The 20,003-nt window shown below is 47.2% G+C and overlaps 1 protein-coding gene across 5 annotated transcripts in view; it reads right to left on the bottom strand.

Moving 5' to 3' along the window:
* Nucleotides 1-1,271: 1,271 nt before the first annotated feature.
* lgals9 (galectin 9) overlaps nucleotides 1,272-20,003 on the bottom strand; it is a 30,528-nt gene continuing 11,796 nt past the window's right edge. For 2 of the 5 annotated variants that reach the window (XM_033045670.1, XM_033045668.1), the window contains 6 exons: nucleotides 15,644-15,679; nucleotides 6,164-6,190; nucleotides 6,030-6,074; nucleotides 5,234-5,322; nucleotides 3,206-3,374; nucleotides 1,272-1,887 (listed from right to left, as the gene is read on the bottom strand). In XM_033045670.1, coding sequence (XP_032901561.1) covers nucleotides 1,741-1,887; nucleotides 3,206-3,374; nucleotides 5,234-5,322; nucleotides 6,030-6,074; nucleotides 6,164-6,190; nucleotides 15,644-15,679 — 513 coding nt within the window. In that variant the 3' untranslated portion in view covers nucleotides 1,272-1,740. Of the gene's footprint in view, nucleotides 1,888-3,205; nucleotides 3,375-5,233; nucleotides 5,323-6,029; nucleotides 6,075-6,163; nucleotides 6,191-7,359; nucleotides 7,396-8,172; nucleotides 8,209-8,301; nucleotides 8,338-15,643; nucleotides 15,680-20,003 lie in introns of all 5 variants that reach the window. The other 3 variants (XM_033045673.1, XM_033045667.1, XM_033045669.1) reach the window with 3 other exon arrangements.

Raw genomic sequence — 20,003 nt, forward strand, 5'->3', positions numbered from 1 at the left:
ACTGTCTTATGAAGAAAGACTGGATAGACTTGGTTTATACTCTCTAGAATTTAGGAGATTGAGAGGGGATCTTATAGAAACTTATAAAATTCTTAAGGGGTTGGACAGGCTAGATGCAGGAAGATTGCTCCCAATGTTGGGGAAGTCCAGGACAAGGGGTCACAGCTTAAGGATAAGGGGGAAATCCTTTAAAACCGAGATGAGAAGAACTTTTTTCACACAGAGAGTGGTGAATCTCTGGAACTCTCTGCCACAGAGGGTAGTCGAGGCCAGTTCATTGGCTATATTTAAGAGGGAGTTAGATGTGGCCCTTATGGCTAAGGGGATCAGAGGGTATGGAGAGAAGGCAGGTACGGGATACTGAGTTGGATGATCAGCCATGATCATATTGAATGGCGGTGCAGGCTCGAAGGGCCGAATGGCCTACTCCTGCACCTAATTTCTATGTTTCTATGTTCTATGTTTCTTTCATTAGAGCGGCACGGTGGCGCAGCGGTGGAGTTGCTGCCTTACAGCGCCAGAGATCCGGATCCGATCTTGACCTCGGGTGCTGTCTGTACAGAGTTTGCACGTTCTCCCTGTGACCACATGGGTTTTCTCCAGGATCTCCGGTTTCCTTCCACATTCCAAAGACATACAGGTTTGTAGGTTAATTGGCTTCGGTAAAATTGTACATTATCCCGAGAATGTAGGATAGTGTTAGTGTATGGGGTGATCGCTGGTCTGCGCAGGCTCAGTGGGCCAAAGGGCCCGTTTCCATGCTGGATCTCTGAACAAAGAGTAAACTAAATAAAAGTTCTTAGTTGTTAGAAAAACAACTGCATTATGGAATGAAAAAAGATCCTATATATTGGTAAGGTTTTGTGCTGGGCTCTTTACATACAGCTGGTAAAAGGATGTTACTGTGGCAGTGTTGCTGCCTTACAGCTCCAGAGATCCCGGTTCGATTCTGACCTCGGATGCTGTCTGTATGGAGTTTGCACATTCTCCCTATGACCGTGTGGGTTCTCCACGGGTGCTCCGGTTTTTCTCCCACATTCCAAAGGCGTGCGGAATCGAGGGTTAATTGGCTGCTGTAAATTGCCCATAGCATGTAGGGAGTGGATGAGAAAGTGGGGCAACATAGACTTAATGTGAACGGGTGGTCGATGGCAGGCACGGTTCAGGTGGGCTGAAGGGCCTGTTTCCACTCTGTACATTTAAGCTGTACTAAGTATCTTGGAAACGAATAATCAGTTAAAACACATCAAAGCAATGAGATGTACGCAGTATTTTGGTGGTTTTCTGGAGGATTTATTGCAGTTACAAAGCTCAGAGGCAAAGCATACGACTGACAGTGACCACTGGGATTAACAAAGATGATCTTGTGAATACACTGTGAGTAAAGGGAAGAGGGGAACAAAGTTGAACTGAGAGGGTGCAATCGCAGAGACTGGGTACAGATACAGAGTGGATGGAGCCACCATCTTCAATTGTGCTCCAGACATTTTGAACCACCCTCTACGGAAAAAAACCCCATGAACTCAAGAATAATGAAAACCTTATCCGCTCAAGTAAAGAAATATCCAGCAGAAAGGATCTGGAAGATTTTAACCATGCGTGTGATCATTTACAATCTTCTCCATCAGATGGACGACTCACATTGAACTATTGTATAATTGTTGCTTGTTGCCAGTCTTACTGAGCTTCCCACTAATGCTTCACCCCAGCACCTCAAAGCCCTCCTTTGGGCTCCTCGCTTCAAAGGAGGACTTTGGAGAGAGTCACGTCCCCTTCGATCTGCAGCTCGTTGATCTGCTGGATTGGTTGGTAGCGATGCTGGAAGTCAAAGGCTTGCCTGCCGTTTATAGAGACCCTGAAGGATTGAGCTTCGCACAGAATGGTCACCTGGCAGACAGAGAGAGAGAGAGAGAGAGAAAATACATCAATGGGTGGCCCGGTTACGACAGGCATCTTCAACACTTGGTTCTTGGGGATAGGGTAGAGCCAACGGCACAACTGTGGGCCAGAGGCGGGGTATTCTGCCCAAATCTATCTCCCTAAAGTCCGTCCACCACCTGTAAGTCTCAAGTCAGGAGTGTGATGGAACTCGCAGCTCTTGCCTGGGTGAATGCAGCGTCAACAACAACAATGCAGCATCAACAACTCTCAAGAAGCTCCACAACACAGAGGCCAGAGCAGCCGGTGTCATAGACACCCCCCCGTCCACCACCGTCGCACACAGCAGCAGCGGCACCACCGTGTCCCATCTACAGCACGCAATGCAGCAACTCACCAAGTCTCCTCAGACAGCACCTTCCAAGCCCACATCCTCTACCAGCTAGAGGCCAACTCCATGGAGACACCACCACCTGGACGTTGTCCTCCAAACCAAGCTCTGTGCTGACTTTACTTTAGACATTAGAGATACAGCGCGGAAACAGACCCTTTGGCCAACCGAGACCGCACCGACCTGCGATCCCAATATCCTACATACTATCCTATACACACTTTAAACTAAACTAAGAAGGCAGCTCACCATCCACCACCTCACGGGCAATTAAACGCCAACTCGGCCTACGATGCTCACTTTCCTTGCCCGAATATTATTAAAGCCCTGTCCCACGGTACGAGTTAATTCCAAGAGTTCTCCCGAGTTTGCCCTGATTCGAACTTGGAGATTTACGGTAATGGCCGCTCGTCAGTACTCGGGGCTCTCGTGGACATTTTTCAACATGTTGAAAAATCTTCACGAGTCTTCCCGTGCTTACCTGCCGTTAGCGAGTGTTCCTGAGTATCTGCCGTTAGCGTTACGAGCCGCTAAGAGACGTCCCCGCGCTCCGACGTACCCGCTACATTCATTCTACGTGCTTACCACGAATTTGATTTTTTTTTTAAACTCGTGGGAGCTCTTGGAATGAACTCGCACCGTGGGACAGGGCTATTAAGGTGGTCAGAAGACACATCCAGAGGGAAAGATGGACTCTTCCTTCCCTTAAAAGGAACACCAGGAACAAAGACGCACAGGTTTGTAGGCTAATTGGTTTCGAATTATTGTAAATTGTCCCTAGTATGTAGGATAGTGCTAGTGTACGGGGATCGCTGGTCAGTGCGGACTCGGAGGGCCGAAGGGCCTGTTTCCGCGCTGTATCTCCAAACTAAACTACATGATAGAACCGCGCGTCACCACATGGCTCACAATAACATACTCCGAGACCGCACTCACCTCAAACGCCTGTCCGGGTACAAATGGGTTTTGGGCCAAAGCCCTCTCCTCGCTGTTCCAGGAGTTCTGCAGGAAACTGTTCCGCACCACAGCTTGTTCGTCGCGGAATCGAACGCTGATGTGAATGGCAATGTCTCTGGAATTTGCCGGCTTCAGATTAATGACAAAGCTGTGGAGAGGAAAGAAAAACAAAGAGTGTTCAGAATACCACAAGCAGCAGTGGAGATGTTTAGTCTAGTTTGTAGCAGGGTCTCGACACAAACCACCACCTATTCCTTTTCTCCAGAGATGCTGTCTGACCTGTGCAGCGCAGAAACAGGCCCTTCGTCCCACCGAGTCCCCACCGACCAGCAATCCTCGCACACTAACACTATTCTACACACACTAGGGATAATTTACAATTATACCAAGCCAATTAACCTGTAAATCTTTGGAATGTGGGAGGAAACTGGAGCACCTGGGGAAAACCCACGCAGGTCACGGGGAGAACGTACGAACTCCGTACAGACGGCACCCGTAGTCGGGATCTAGCCCGGGTCTCTGGCTCTGTGAGGCAGCAACTCTACCGCTGCACCACCGTGCTGCACAGAACAGTGGGAACAACCCCCTTACTAGAGTGATAGAGTCATACAGTGGGGAAACAGGCCCTTTGGATGTGAAAGGCCCCAAAGGTGATCTTGGCCCCAGTACCTGAGGAAGGATGAGCCGGCATTGAAGAGGGTCCACAGGAGGTTTACAAGAATGATCCCAGGAATTATTGGGTTAACATATGATGAGCGTTTGTCAGCACTGGGCCTGTACTCGCTGGAGTTTAGAAGAATGAGGGGGGGACCTCATTGAAGCTTACCAAATAGAGAAAGGCCTGGATAGTGTGGGTGTTTCCACTAGTGGGAGAGTCTAGGACCAGAGGCCATAGCCTCAGAATAAAAGGACCATACCTTTAGAATGGAGATGAGGAGGAGTTTCTTTAGTCAGAGGGTGGTGAATCTGTGGAATTCATTGCCACAGAAGGCTGTGGAGGCCAAGATATTTTTATGGTGGAGATTGGCAGATTCCTGAGTAGTCCGGGTGTCAGGGGTTACGAATCACAATTGAATGGCAGTGAAGACTTAATGGGCCAAATGGCTTAATTCTGCTCCTATAACATGAATTTACGAAAGTGGGAAACTAGTTAGAATGGGTGATCAATGGTCTGTGTGGACTCGGTGGGCCGAAGGGCCTGTTTTCATGCATCATCTCCTTACGGACAGAGCGCGGAGGAGATTCACCAGGACAATGCTTGGGATGGGACGTGACGTGAAGTGTGCTTCTTTTCCTCAGAGTAGAGGAGGTTGAGGGGAACTTGATCAAAGCACACAAAGTAAAGGGTAGGTAGGGCTCAGGTTTAATACATCTGCTGTAATACATCTCTTGAAAGGAGCAAACAGTTTAGAGGGCCAGGTTTAAAATAAGGTGCAACAGATTTAGAGGGCGCAGATTTAAGATAAGGTGTAAAAGGTTAAATACACCTTATTTATTTATTTTAATAAACAATGTTTTTAATCCGGGCGAACTGCCAGATAGTTAGCATGAACATGTTGGGGTGAAGGGCCTGATCCTGCACTCAATTACTTTTCTATCTAATCTATGTCCAACACACAGAAACATAGAAAACAGGTGCAGGAGTAGTCCATTCGGCCCTTCGAGCCAGCACCGCCATTCAAAATTATCATGACTGATCTTCCAAAATCAGTACGCCGTTCCTGCTTTCTTCCCATATCCCTCGACTCCGTTAGCCCTAAGAGCTATATCTAACTCTCTCTTGAATACATCCAGTGAATTGGCCTCCACTGCCTTCTGTGGCAGAGAATTCCACAGATTCACAACTCTCTGGGTGATTTTTTTTTCCTCATCTCAGTCCCCCCCCCCCCATCCTGACATCCCCCCTCCACAACCATGACATAAAATATCGGGGAATCACCTTTCACATTCCCACATTCCCACAACATTATCCTGCTCCTTAGAGCCAGGATATAGGAGGTCACCTACCTGCCAGGATTGGGATTGACAGACCCCTGGATCAAGATCGATTTGGAAGGAAATAGCCCACTGGGAATCACACCTGTGAACGGTACTTCCTGGAGGGAGGGAGATGTGTTAAACATCATTCAAATTCAGGACCCAATCCTTCCACAACAAGCAATGCAAGTCTGTCGACGCTAGCGATACAGCGTGGAAACAGGCCCTTCGGCCCACCGAGTCTACGCTAACCATCGGTCACTCCGTACACTAATACTATCCAACATGTGAAGGACAATTTACAATTTTTACCAAAGAAATTGAACCTACAAACCTGTACGTCTTTGGAGTGTGGGAGGAAACCAAGGCGCAAGGAGAAAACCCTACGCAGGTCACGGGGAGAACGTGCAAACTCCGTACAGACAGCACCCAGTCAGGATGAGTTTCCTGAGTTTTTTTCCCAGGTGCTACAGTTTCCTCCCACTCTCGAAAGACGTACAGGTTTGGAGGTTAATTGGCTTCTGTAAATTGTCGCTGGCGTGTAGAATCGGGGTGATTGCTGGTCGGCGCGGACTCGGTGGGCCGAAGGGCCTGTTTCCGCGCTGTATATCTAAAGTAAAACCTAAAATTAAAATTAAAGACTTTTAGATGGCTGGCTATGGATTATGCACAGGCAGACAAGAGTTGGTCTTGGCATCATGTTTGGCACAGATATTGTGGGCTGAAGGGCCTGTTCTGTACTGTTCTACGTTCTATATTCTAAGACATCGGGCAAACTGGTGGTTATTATTCAGGTGATCAGTCGATGCAACAGGTAAGAACTCACCAGGTTGGTTGGAATAGCAGGGCCAAAGGCGGGAGCAGCCTGGAACTGAACAGAGAAGACCACAGCTTCACAAAACAGAGCCAACGTTGAACACTTCAGAGGATAAAACGGCAGAACGACAGGTTGCAACTTACCGGATTGGCCGGGCCAAAGGTGAAAGCCTGCAATTGAACAAAGAGTTAGGAGGTGTAACAAGACCACTGCGGGAACACACTGTCATCTCCTGCCTCGCATCTTCTGCTGTAATGACCACTGTGATTATCAATACTGTATGTACGCTATTCACTCTGCAAGCTTCATGCCAATACAGAATTTCACAGTGTACGATCAGTAAACTAATCTCATCAGGAGACATTTTATGTGGCACTCAAATCAACGTAGAGGTCAACTACCGCCTTCTCAGCTGTTCTGATGTATCGTCTCTCCCCCCTCCTCCCCTCTCTCCACTCTCCCACCACCATCACCCCCCTCTCCCACCCCCACTCTCCCCCCTCTCCCACCCCCACTCTCCCACCCCCACTCTCCCCCCTCTCCCACCCCCACTCTCGGCACAGGCATTGTGGGCCGAAGGGCCTGTTCCTGTGTTATATTGTTCTATGAATACCATAACCCTTCCATCCAACAGTTCATCCATCCCAGCCTCGAACGCTTGCGTTTGCAAAGACATCGGGACTTACTGGTCTGGTTGTGGGAACAGGGGTGACACGGTGGCTCAGCGGTAGAGTTGCTGCCTTACAGCGCCAGAGACCCGGGTTCGATCCTGACTACGGGTGCTGTTTGTATGGAGTTTGTACGTTCTCCTGTGATCAAGTGGGTTTTCTCCGGGTGCTCTGGTTTCCTCCCACATTCCAAAGACGTAAAGATTTGTAGGTTGAAGATAGACAAAAAAAATGCTGGAGGAACTCAGCGGGTCAAGCAGCATTCACTGGACTGAAGGAATGGGTGACGTTTCTGGTCTCCACCCGAAATGTCACCCATTCCTTCTGTCCAGTGAATGCTGCCAGTCCCGCTGAATTACTCCAGCATTTTGTGTCTGTCTTCGGTTTAAACCAGGATCTGCAGTTTCTTCCTACACAGGTTTGTCGGTTCATTGGCTTTGGTAAGAATTGTAAATTGTCCCGAGGATGTGTAGGATAGTGTTAGCGTACGTGGATCGCTGGTCGGCACGGACTCGGTGGGGCAAAGGGCCTGTTTCCACGTTGTATCTCTAAACTAAACTAAACTAAACATGCCTGGAATTGATCATTGGCCATGAGCATTGAACATCCTTGGAGCCACTTTAATAGGAGATTTGACTCTTATTGGCAGCAGCAAGGAAGTAACAACTTACTGGATTGGCTGCAGGAGCAGGGAACATGCCACCAGCCTGGAAATAAATCAAAATGTCATTAGAGCGTGCTGGAGGCACGAATGATTCAATGCTACTTTATTATCGTGTGTACCTACATACAGCGCTTTGTTTTGTTTACAACCCGGGAAAATCATACAGCAGAAGCGTGGCCATGTTTCCCGACAAAGTTACAAAAGTCCGGAACAGTCCCATCTTCGGCCTGGCGCCGAGAATGGCGGCAGGCGTCCCCCCCTTCCCGCCCCTCCCCCACCCTTCGCACTCCGACAGTTCCCCCATTGTTCTCCACAGTCCCCCACCGCCAGAACCCCCTTCGTTCTCGACGGCCCCCCACTGGGTCTCCACTTTGTTGACGGTAGCCCCCTTACAGGACCCCCCTTCGTTCTCAATGCCACCCCCCACTTTGCCCCCACCCCCCCACCAGGCCCAACCCTCCCCCCCCCCACCCCACTGGGCCCCACCCCTCTCCCCGCACCAGACCCACCCCTCCCCTCCCCCCTCTCCCCTCCCCCTCTCCCCGCACCGGACTCCATCCCTCCCCCTCTCCCCCCCACCCCACCGGGCCCCACCCCTCCCCCCCACCGGACCCACCCCTCCCCTCCCCCCTCTCCCCTCCCCCTCTCCCCGCACCGGACTCCATCCCTCCCCCTCTCCCCCTCCCCCACCGGGCCCTCCCCCCACCGGGCCCACCCCTCCCCCCCACCCCCCCTCCGTTATCAGCGGTCCCATCCCCTCCCACTGGGTCCCCCCAAATAATGAACCCTTATTGGCCGTAGAATGGCAGCAAGAGCTTACCGGATTGGCCGGAGCAGGGGAAAACACGTTGAACGCCTGCAATTAAACAGAGGTTGTCATTGGACCTTCGTGGGGTCACCGAAATAGGAATCGGCTCTTATTGGCTGCAGCAAGGCAGAAAGAACTTACCGGATTGGCTGCAGGAGGAGGGAGCATGACACCAGCCTGAAAATGGAACAGAAGTAGTTTAAAAAAAAACTCAAACAAAAACAGAATATGCCAAAGAAAAACTCAACAAGTCAGGCAGCATCTGTGGTGAAGACAAGCAGACAATGTTTCCAGTCTGCAAAGGCTTCCGACCTGAAATGTTGACCCCATTCCTCTGCCCAAGATGCATTTTCAAATTTTGTTTCGGATTTTCGGCCTGCAGGTTTTTGCTTTGATTTTAATAAGAAAAGAACAGTTGGGAAAAACTTTAAGAAAAAAAAAATCGCAATCCAGGTATTCGTCAAAATGGAGCGGATTCAGAAACTAAGCAGGAGAGGCAGCGCAAAGTGTCAACGAGTCACCCAAGTATCAGGTTTAAACGACGGCAGGCATGGTGTGGTAGTGGGTGAGGTGGTGGTGTGGGTTAGGGGTGGTGACAGTAGGTTCGGCCTGGAAGAGGCCGTGGAGAGGGCACGGGCCGGCGGTGGTTTCGGCTGCCCAGCCTGGTAGTGAAAGTCGGCAGATCCGTCCACATAAAACCAATCCCTTTAGAAAGAGTGTAGGCAAGGCAAGGCAGCTTTATTTATATAGCACATTTCATACACGAGGCAGACTCAAAGTGCTTCACATAAAAACATGTCATACAATAAAATGAAATAATAAAATGAAATAAAATAGAACTAAAAGAAAAGAAAAGCAAAATTAAAAAAGCATTATAAAAAGTGCAAAAGTTAAAAGTGCAATGTAGTTAAGATTTAGCTGAAAGCTAAAGTAAACATAAAAGTTTTCAGTCTTGTTTTAAAAGTGGTCAAAGTTGAGGCAAGTCTTAAATCTTCAGGAAGTTTATTCCAGCTATTTGTTGCATAGTAACTAAATCCTGCTTTCCCATGTTTTGTATTTACTCTGGGAATCACTAACAGATTGGTTTCAGAAGATCTTAGCGGTCTAGAAGGCTTATATAGTGGAAGCATGTCAGTGATATACTTTGGCCCTAAACCATGTAGTGATTTATAGGTGAGCAGCAGGATTTTAACATCAATTCTCTGACATACAGGGAGCCAATGTAAGGATTTAAGAATTGGTGTAATGTGTTCAAATTTTTTGGTCTTTGTTAGAACTCTAGCAACAGCGTTCTGAACAAGCTGTAGCTGCCTGACTGTTTTTTTCGGAAGACCTGCAAGGAGACTGTTACAATAATCTAGCCTACTAGTAATAAAGGCATGTACAAGTTTTTCTAAGTCTTGAGCTGACATGAGTCCTCTTAATCTTGCTACGTTTTTGAGGTGATAGTAGGCCGATTTTGTTACTGATTTGATGTGACTGTCGAAATTTAAATCTGAATCCATAATGACCCCAAGATTTCTGGCTTTGTTTGAAGTTTTCAGGGACAGAGAGTGAAGGTGTTGGGTTACTTTAAGCCTTTCTTTTTTTGCACCAAAAACAATTATCTCCGTTTTGTCTTTATTTAGTTGGAGAAAATTTTGGCACATCCAGTCTTTGACTTGCTCAATGCACTGGCACAGCAGATCTATGGGGCGATAGTCATTTGGTGATAGCGCTACATAGATTTGAGTGTCATCGGCATAGCAGTGGTGGTCAATATTATTATTTCGCTTGATTTGCCCTAGTGGGAGCATGTAGATGTTGAATAAAGAGGGCCCTAAGATCGAACCTTGCGGGACTCCACACGTCACGTTGGTTGGTTCTGATACAAAGTCGCCAATGGAAACAAAATAGTTCCTATCTTGTAGATATGAGCTGAACCAACTTAAGACTGTGCCTGAGAGCCCCATCCATTTTTCCAACCTGTCCAAAAGTATTGAGTGATCAACAGTGTCGAATGCAGCACTGAGGTCTAATAGCATTAATATTGAAACTTTGCCAGAGTCTGTGTTAAGACGGATGTCGTTTACAACTTTAATAAGGGCGGTCTCGGTGCTATGAAGAGGTCGAAATCCTGACTGGAAGTTGTCGTAGCAGCCAGTTGAAGCCAGGAAGTGATTAAGTTGCTGGAGGACAACTTTCTCAATGATTTTACTTATGAAAGATAGGTTTGATATTGGTCTATAGTTGTTAATAATAGAGGCATCTAGGCTCTGCTTTTTTAAAAGAGGTTTAATAACTGCAGTTTTCAAGGCTTTTGGGAAATTGCCTGATTGAAGAGAGCTGTTAACTATTTGCAGTATGTCTATTGCTAGGCAGTCAAAAACATTCTTAAAGAAGTTGGTAGGTAAAGCATCAAGGCAGCAGGTGGATGGCCTTAGTTGTGTCACCGTTTCCACAAGAGTTTTAGAGTCTACTAGACCAAGTGCAGACCCGTTGGGTCTGTTTCCCCAACGGCGTTTGTGGATGGAATGAGGGACAGAGGGATAGGGGGAAGAGGGTGGGGGGGGAGAGGGAAGGGGGGTGGGGGAGAGAGGGATGGGAGGGGGTGAGGAGAGTGAGAGGGGGAGGAGAGAAGGGGGAGAGTGGGGAGGGAGGGAGGGGTAGAGGGGTAGCGGGAGTGGAGGAAGAGAGACAGGGGAGTAGTGGAAGAGGGACAGAGGGGTTGGGGGAAGGGGGTGGTGGTAGAGAGGGTAGGGGGTGGGGGAGAGAGGGATGGGTGGGAGAGGGAGAGGGGTGATGAGAGGGAAACATAGAAGCATAGAAATTAAGTGCAGGAGCAGGCCATTTGGCACTTCGAGCCTGCACCACCATTCAATATGATCATGGCTGATCATCCAACTCAGTATCCTGTACCTGCCTTCTCTCCATACCCCCTGATCCCTTTAGCCACAAGGGCCACATCTAACTCCCTCTTAAATACAGCCAATGAACTGGCCTCAACTACCTTCTGTGGCAGAGTTCCAGAGACTCACCACTATCTGTGTGAAAAATGTTTTCCTCATCTCAGTACTAAAGGATTTCCCCTTTATCCTTAAACTGTGACCCGCTTGTCCTGGACTTCCCCAACATCGGGAACAAACTTCCTGCATCAGACAAATGCAATTCAGGACTTTTCACTTCACAAGCAAAGTCAGAATGACGGTTAGTGAAGAATTCGAATATTCGCTGAGCGTTCAGATGCTGCGCGCGCCTCCTGCACCAAAGGGGGGGGGGGGGGGGGGGGGGGGGGAGCGTGTGTCGTCACACACAAAGATCTTGTAGCGGAGAGCTCCGCTATAAGATCTTTGGTCACATACTAAGCACGCGCCTCCACAAACAGATGAGCGTCTTCTTGAATGGAGAGCGCGTGGCCGCCTACACAAACAGTCACACACACTGAGGACCCGCCCCCACAAAAAATATTTTGTGAGGAAGGGGAGGAGGAGGGTGGAGAGGGAGAGGGGGAGGGGGGGGGGGGAGAAGAGGATGGGGAGAGAGGTGAAGGGGGGGGGGAAGGGTTGGAGCGGGCGTGCATGAGTCGAGAGAAGAGAAAAGGGCAGAGAGAGAGAGAGAGGCTGGTACAACAACAAAAAGCTGGATAAACTCAGCGGGTGTAGCAGCATCTATGGACCGAAGGAAAAGGGCAACGTTTTTGGCCGAAACCCTTCTTCCGGGTTTCGGCCAAAAACGTTGACCATTCAATTCATTCCATAGATGCTGCCGCACCCGCTGAGTTTATCCAGCTTTTTTTATGTCTACCTTCAATTTTCCAGCATCTGTAGTTCCTTCTTAAAGACAGAGACTGTGCACGGTAAGGGAATGAGGAGGGAGAGGGGGAAGAGTGTGGAGGGAGGGGGAGAGTGGGATTGGAGGGGGAGAGGGGTGGGGGGAGAGAGAAGTGGAAGAGAGGGGAGGGAGGGAGGGAGGGGGAGAGGGGTAGCAGGAGTGGTGGAAGAGGGACAGGGGGAGTGGTGGAAGAGGGACAGAGGGGTAGAAAAAGGGGTGGGGGAGAGAGGGGAAGGGAGGGGGGGGTGAGGGAGGGAGAGGGGTGGGGTAATGGAAGAGAAGTGGGAGAGGGAGGGGAGTGGTGGAAGAGGGACAGAGGGGAAGGGGGCGGGGGAGAGAGGGAAGGGGGTGGGGTAGAGAGGGAAGGGGTGGGGGAGAGAGGGGTGAGGAGAGGGAGAGGGGGAGGAGAGAAGGGGAGAGAAGTGGAAGAGTGTGGAGGGAGGGAGGGGTTGCGGGAGTGGTGGAAGAGGGACGGGGGAGTGGTGGAAGAGGGACAGAGGGGAAGGGGTGGGACAGGGAGGGGAAGAGAGAGGGGTGAGGGTGGGAGAGGGGTGGGGTAAGGGGAGAGGTGGAAGAGTGGGGAGGGAGGGGTAGAGGGACTGGTGGAAGAGGGATAGAGGGGTAGGGGAAGGGGGCGGGGGAGAGAGGGAAGGGGGTGGGGTAGAGAGGGAAGGGGGGTGGGGGAGAGAGGGATGGGTGGGAGAGGGAGAGGGGTGATGAGAGGGGAACATTGAAACATAGAAATTAAGTGCAGGAGTAGGCCATTTGGCCCTTCTAGCCTGCACCACCATTCAATATGATCATGGCTGATCATCCAACTCAGTATCCTGTACCTGCCTTCTCTCCTTACCCCCTGATCCCTTTAGCCACAAGGGCCACATCTAACTCCCTCTTAAATATAGCCAATGAACTGACCTCAAATACCTTCTGTGGCAGAGAATTCCAGAGATTCACCACTCTCTGTGTGAAAAATGTTTTCCTCACCTCAGTACTAAAGGATTTCCCCCTTATCCTTAAACTGTGACCCCTTGTTCTGGTCTTCCCCAACATCCAGAACAATCTTCCTGCATCTAGCCTGTCCAACCCCTTAAGAATTTTATACGTTTCTATAAGATACCCCCTCAATCTTCTAAAATCTAGCGAGTACAAGGCGAGTCTATCCAGTCTTTCTTCACATGAAAATCCTGACATTCCAGGAATCAGTCTGGTGAACCTTCTCTGTACTCCCTCTATGGCAACAATGTATTTGAGCATTGGGCATTGTGACATCACACGATGGAACGTTCACCAGGGGCTGGTGCTGATTCTATGCGTGAGAAGCCAGTTTATTTTTGAAATATTGGGGGGGGGGGGGGGGGAAGGATTTGATTAAAAACGTGTACTTAAACACGACGAAATGTAATGAGGAGCGGATACTTAGAAGGAAAAGTGAAATCTCTACTGAAATGGAAAAGATGTCGGCTCTGGTTTCGGAGTTGCAGTGAATCAAAGGAAGAAATGCAGCCGGAAGCCGTACATGTAAATGGATCCATTCCGATTGGACATCTGCGAGCATTGGGCATTGTGATTGGACATCTGCGAGCATTAGGCATTGTGACATCACACGATGGAAACAAATCAAAAGGCAGAAAGGCAGCCGGACGGACGGCAGGCGACAGGCACAGACTTTTATATAATAGATAGATAGATGACATTAAATCATTAAAGCATGTCATCATTGCCACGTTACCTTTGCCTAAACAGGGTGGTGATCCAACATTTTTGTTTGAAGCAGTGATATTGATGGCACGTCTGATGCCTTCAATTTTATCTGTATAAAATAATGCAAACTCATTGCATTTTTGCGTGGAATGGAGTTCAGGTGGTATTTGTGTTGGGGGGGGGGGGGGGGTTGGTCAGTCTGTCAACAGTTGCAAATAGGATTTTTGCCTTATTAGTGTTGTTGTTAATAATATTGGAGAAAAATGTTTCTCTAGCACTTTTTAAGTCTAAATTGTAGGCACGGAGGCTCTCTTTATAGATGTCATGGTGAATATGAAGTTTTGTTTTCCGCCAGATGTGTTCAGCTTTCTGGCATTCTCTTTTCTGGGCTGTTACAAAAGCAGCTTTTCTCCAGGGTGCCTTTTGCTTACCAGAAATCGTTTTAACCGTAACAGGTGCAATGACATCTATAACTTTCACAATTTTGGAGTTGAAGTTATCTACAAGATCATCAGCAGAACATGGGTTTAGAGGTGGTAACAAGGAGATGGCATTTTTAAAGAGTACATTAGAATATTCATTTATATACCGTTTTTTGACAGTATTTGATTTTGTCTGTATGTCGGGAATAAAAGATATATTAAAGAAAACACAGAAGTGGTCAGACAATGAAGGATCAGTCACGAAAATATCAGAAACATTGAGACCCTTTGTGATAATCAAGTCCAGGGTGTGCCCCTTACAATGAGTAGGTTTGTAGGTTCATTGGCTTTGGTAAGAATTGTAAATTGTCCCGAGGATGTGTAGGATAGTGTTAGCGTACGTGGATCGCTGGTCGGCACGGACTCGGTGGGGCAAAGGGCCTGTTTCCACGTTGTATCTCTAAACGAAACTAAACTAAACATGCCTGGAATTGATCATTGGCCATGAGCATTGAACATCCTTGGAGCCACTATAATAGGAGATTTGACTCTTATTGGCAGTAGCAAGGCAGTAACAACTTACTGGATTGGCTGCAGGAGCAGGGAACATGCCACCAGCCTGGAAATAAATCAAAATGTCATTAGAGCGTGCTGGAGGCACGAATGATTCAATGCTACTTTATTATCGTGTGTACCTACATACAGTGCTTTGTTTTGTTTACAACCCGGGAAAATCATACAGCAGAAGCGTGGCCATGTTTCCCGACAAAGTTACAAAAGTCCGGAACAGTCCCATCTTCGGCCTGGCGCCGAGAATGGCGGCAGGCGTCCCCCCCTTCCCGCCCCTCCCCCACCCTTCGCACTCCAACAGTTCCCCCATTGTTCTCCACAGTCCCCCACCGCCAGAACCCCCTTCGTTCTCGACGGCCCCCCACTGGGTCTCCACTTCGTTGACGGTAGCCCCCTTACAGGACCCCCCTTCGTTCTCAATGCCACCCCACTTGCCCCCCCCCCCCCCAGCCAAAAACACCCCCCGCCCCACCACCCACTGGGCACCACACACCCCAGCCCCCACAAGAACACCCAGACACACCCTCACCACTCCCCCCTCACACTACAACCCTCCCAACGCACCGGACTCAATCCCTACCAACACTCCTCCCCTATCCCACCCAACCCCCCTGGGCCCCACCCCTCCCCCCCAACGGACCACAACCCCTCCCCTCCCCCCCCTCTTCCCCCTCCCCCTCTCCCAGACCGGACTCCACCCTCCACCTATCCCCCTCCCCCAACGGGAACTCCACCACACCGGGCACCCCTCCCCCCCACCCCCCCTCCGTTATAGCGGGTCCCATCCCCTCCCACTGGGTCCCCCCAAATAATGAACCCTTATTGGCCGTAGAATGGCAGCAAGAGCTTACCGGATTGGCCGGAGCAGGGGAAAACACGTTGAACGCCTGCAATTAAACAGAGGTTGTCATTGGACCTTCGTGGGGTCACCAAAATAGGAATCGGCTCTTATTGGCTGCAGCAAGGCAGAAAGAACTTACCGGATTGGCTGCAGGAGGAGGGAGCATGACACCAGCCTGAAAATGGAACAGAAGTAGTAAATAAAACTCAAACAAAAACAGAATATGGCAAAGAAAAACTCAACAAGTCAGGCAGCATCTGTGGGAAGACAAGCAGACAATGTTTCCAGTCTGCAAAGGCTTCCGACCTGAAATGTTGACCCCATTCCTCTGCCCAAGATACTGCCTGGCCTGACAAGCATTTTCAAATTTTGTTTCGGATTTTCGGCGTCTGCAGGTTTTTGCTTTGATTTTAATAAGAAAAGAACAGTTGGGAAAAACTTTAAGAAAAAAAAAATCGCAATCCAGGCATTCGTCAAAATGGAACGGATTCAGAAACTGAGCGGGAGAGGCAGCGCAAAGTGTCAACGAGTCACCCAAGTATCAGGTTTAAACGACGGCAGGCATGGTGTGGTAGTGGGTGAGGTGGTGGTGTGGGTTAGGGGTGGTGACAGTAGGTTCGGCCTGGAAGAGGCCGTGGAGAGGGCACGGGCCGGCGGTGGTTTCGGCTGCCCAGCCTGGTAGTGAAAGTCGGCAGATCCGTCCACATAAAACCAATCCCTTTAGAAAGAGTGTAGGCAAGGCAAGGCAGCTTTATTTATATAGCACATTTCATACACGAGGCAGACTCAAAGTGCTTCACATAAAAACATGTCATACAATAAAATGAAATAATAAAATGAAATAAAATAGAACTAAAAGAAAAGAAAAGCAAAATTAAAAATGCATTATAAAAAGTGCAAAAGTTAAAAGTGCAATGTAGTTAAGATTTAGCTGAAAGCTAAAGTAAACATAAAAGTTTTCAGACTTGTTTTAAAAGTGGTCAAAGTTGAGGCAAGTCTTAAATCTTCAGGAAGTTTATTCCAGCTACTTGTTGCATAGTGACTAAATCCTGCTTTCCCATGTTTTGTATTTACTCTGGGAATCACTAACAGATTGGTTTCAGAAGATCTTAGCGGTCTAGAAGGCTTATATAGTGGAAGCATGTCAGTGATATACTTTGGCCCTAAACCATGTAGTGATTTATAGGTGAGCAGCAGGATTTTAAAATCAATTCTCTGACATACAGGGAGCCAATGTAAGGATTTAAGAATTGGTGTAATGTGTTCAAATGTTTTGGTCTTTGTTAGAACTCTAGCAACAGCGTTCTGAACAAGCTGTAGCTGCCTGACAGTTTTTTTCGGAAGACCTGCAAGGAGACCGTTACAATAATCTAGCCTACTAGTAATAAAGGCATGTACAAGTTTTTCTAAGTCTTGAGCTGACATGAGTCCTCTTAATCTTGCTACGTTTTTGAGGTGATAGTAGGCCGATTTTGTTACTGATTTGATGTGACTGTCGAAATTTAAATCTGAATCCATAATGACCCCAAGATTTCTGGCTTTGTTTGAAGTTTTCAGGAACAGAGAGTGAAGGTGTTGGGTTACTTTAAGCCTTTCTTTTTTAGCACCAAAAACAATTATCTCCGTTTTGTCCTTATTTAGTTGGAGAAAATGTTGGCACATCCAGCCTTTGACTTGCTCAATGCACTGGCACAGCAGATCTATGGGACGATAGTCATTTGGTGATAGCGCTACATATATTTGAGTGTCATCGGCATAGCAGTGGTGGTCAATATTATTATTTCGCATGATTTGCCCTAGTGGGAGCATGTAGATGTTGAATAAAGAGGGCCCTAAGATCGAACCTTGCGGGACTCCACACGTTGGTTGGTTCTGATACAAAGTCGCCAATGGAAACAAAATAGTTCCTATCTTGTAGATATGACCTGAACCAACTTAAGACTGTGCCTGAGAGCCCCATCCATTTTTCCAACCTGTCCAAAAGTATTGAAAGATAGGTTTGATATTGGTCTATAGTTGTTAATAATAGAGGCATCTAGGCTCCGCTTTTTTAAAAGAGGTTTAATAACCGCAGTTTTCAAGGCTTTTGGGAAATTGCCTGATTGAAGAGAGCTGTTAACTATTTGCAGTATGTCTATTGCTGGGCAGTCAAAAACATTCTTAAAGAAGTTGGTAGGTAAAGCATCAAGGCAGCAGGTGGATGGCCTTAGTTGTGTCAACGTTTCCACAAGAGTTTTAGAGTCTATGACATTAAAGCATGTCATCATTGCCACGTTACCTTTGCCTGAACAGGGTGGTGATCCAACATTTTTGTTTGAAGCGGTGATATTGATGGCACGTCTGATGCCTTCAATTTTATCTATATAAAATAATGCAAACTCATTGCATTTCTGCGTGGAATGGAGTTCAGGTGGTATTTGTGTTGGGGGGTTGGTCAGTCTGTCAACAGTTGCAAATAGGATTTTTGCCTTATTAGTGTTGTTGTTAATGATATTGGAGAAAAATGTTTCTCTAGCACTTTTTAAGTCTAAATTGTAGGCACGGAGGCTCTCTTTATAGATGTCATGGTGAATATGAAGTTTTGTTTTCCGCCAGATGTGTTCAGCTTTCTGGCATTCTCTTTTCTGGGCTGTTACAAAAGCAGCTTTTCTCCAGGGTGCCTTTTGCTTACCAGAAATCGTTTTAACCGTAACAGGTGCAATGACATCTATAACTTTCACAATTTTGGAGTTGAAGTTATCTACAAGATCATCAGCAGAACATGGGTTTAGAGGTGGTAACAAGGAGATGGCATTTTTAAAGAGTACATTAGAATGTTCATTTATATACCGTTTTTTGACAGTATTTGATTTTGTCTGTATGTCGGGAATAAAAGATATATTAAAGAAAACACAGAAGTGGTCAGACAATGAAGGATCAGTCACGAAAATATCAGAAACATTGAGACCCTTTGTGATAATCAAGTCCAGGGTGTGCCCCTTACAATGAGTAGCCTCTTTCACATGTTGAGACAGTTCAAATGTGTCTAAAATAGTAAAAAATTATTTTGCACCCTTGTCATTCAAATCATCAGTATGAAAATTAAAATCACCAGTTATAACTAGACAGTCAAAGTCAGTGGAGATGCTAGACAATAATTCTGTAAAGTCATCGAAAAAATTAGCATAATATTTAGGAGGCCTGTAAATAATTAATAGGAGAACTCTGGGGGAAATTTCAATACAGCACAAAGGTATTCGAATGATGGAAAATCACCAAGTGACATCTGTTTCCCCTGAAATACATTTTTAAATATAGCAGCAACCCCTCCACCTCTTTTTCCAGATCTACATACATCAAAAAAGTTATAGTTGGGAGGAGCTGTCTCGATCAGAATGGTTGCACTGTTATTTTGTTCTAGCCATGTTTCAGTTAAAAACATAAAATCCAGTTTAGAGGTGGTAATAAAATCGTTGACTAAAAATGATTTGTTATTAAGAGACCTAACATTAAGCAGACCCAGCCTGATGGTATTATTGATAGGCTTTATGGTTGGTTTTGGTTTGGAGGTAATAGGTATTAGGTTTGTTAGGTTAGCAGTGTGTCTAAGTTTCCCTTTGTTTACTCTCTTAGTAGTCACAACAGGAATGCAGAAGGTGCCATAGTTTGACGTAGGCGACCTTGGGTTCAGCTGATTATGTGGAACTTCCTTCGTAATGTGTCTACGGCTGAACCCTTTCTTGTCTCAGTAATATTCAGGACTGCTATCAATACAGGGGGGGGGCTGTGGCGCCCTCCGCTTGGTTGTTATCTCCCTGCGGCCGTGACGTAGGAAAGAACTGCAGATGCTGGTTTACACCGAAGATAGACACAAAATGCTGGAGTAACTCAATGGGACATCCTGCATTTCTGGAGAGAAGGAACGGGCAACATTTTGGATGGAGATGGTTCTGAAGAAGGGTCTCAGCCCGAAAAGTTACCCATTCCCTCCATCCAGTGATGCTGCCTGTCCCGCTGAGTTACTCCAGCCTTTTGTGTCTTTCTTCCTTTAAAGGTCTATAATAACGAGGGTTTTCATACATCCTGGCTTTCCCTTGCATGAACATTATTCCCTTATCGTGTATCAATAAACTTTAAAACGGCTCGATTGTAATCACGTATTATCTTTCCCCTGACTGGTTAGCACACAACAAAAGCTTTTCACGGGACAATAAACTCGGCTAATATCCTTAGATTACTTTAGTTTCATTTATTGTTACATGCAATAGTGAAAAGCTTTTGTGAAAAGCGTGCGAACCAGTTAGTGGATTGTAAATGTTGATTTGTGAAGATTGATAATTTTCCATGGATTAATATTGTAATTCAGCAACAACTGAAAACTGAAAAAAGGCATTTCCAATAGGATAATCGTTTGGAAACCCGGGAGTGCTAGGAAAAATCTGCAATTCACACAGAAAATATTCTTTGTACAGACATCAGGGTGGCGGAAATCGCTATCAAAATAGGGGGGGGGGACACAA

The sequence above is a fragment of the Amblyraja radiata genome, chromosome 28, assembly GCF_010909765.2.
Source record: "Amblyraja radiata isolate CabotCenter1 chromosome 28, sAmbRad1.1.pri, whole genome shotgun sequence".
In the NCBI taxonomy this organism is placed as follows: Eukaryota; Metazoa; Chordata; class Chondrichthyes; order Rajiformes; family Rajidae; genus Amblyraja; species Amblyraja radiata.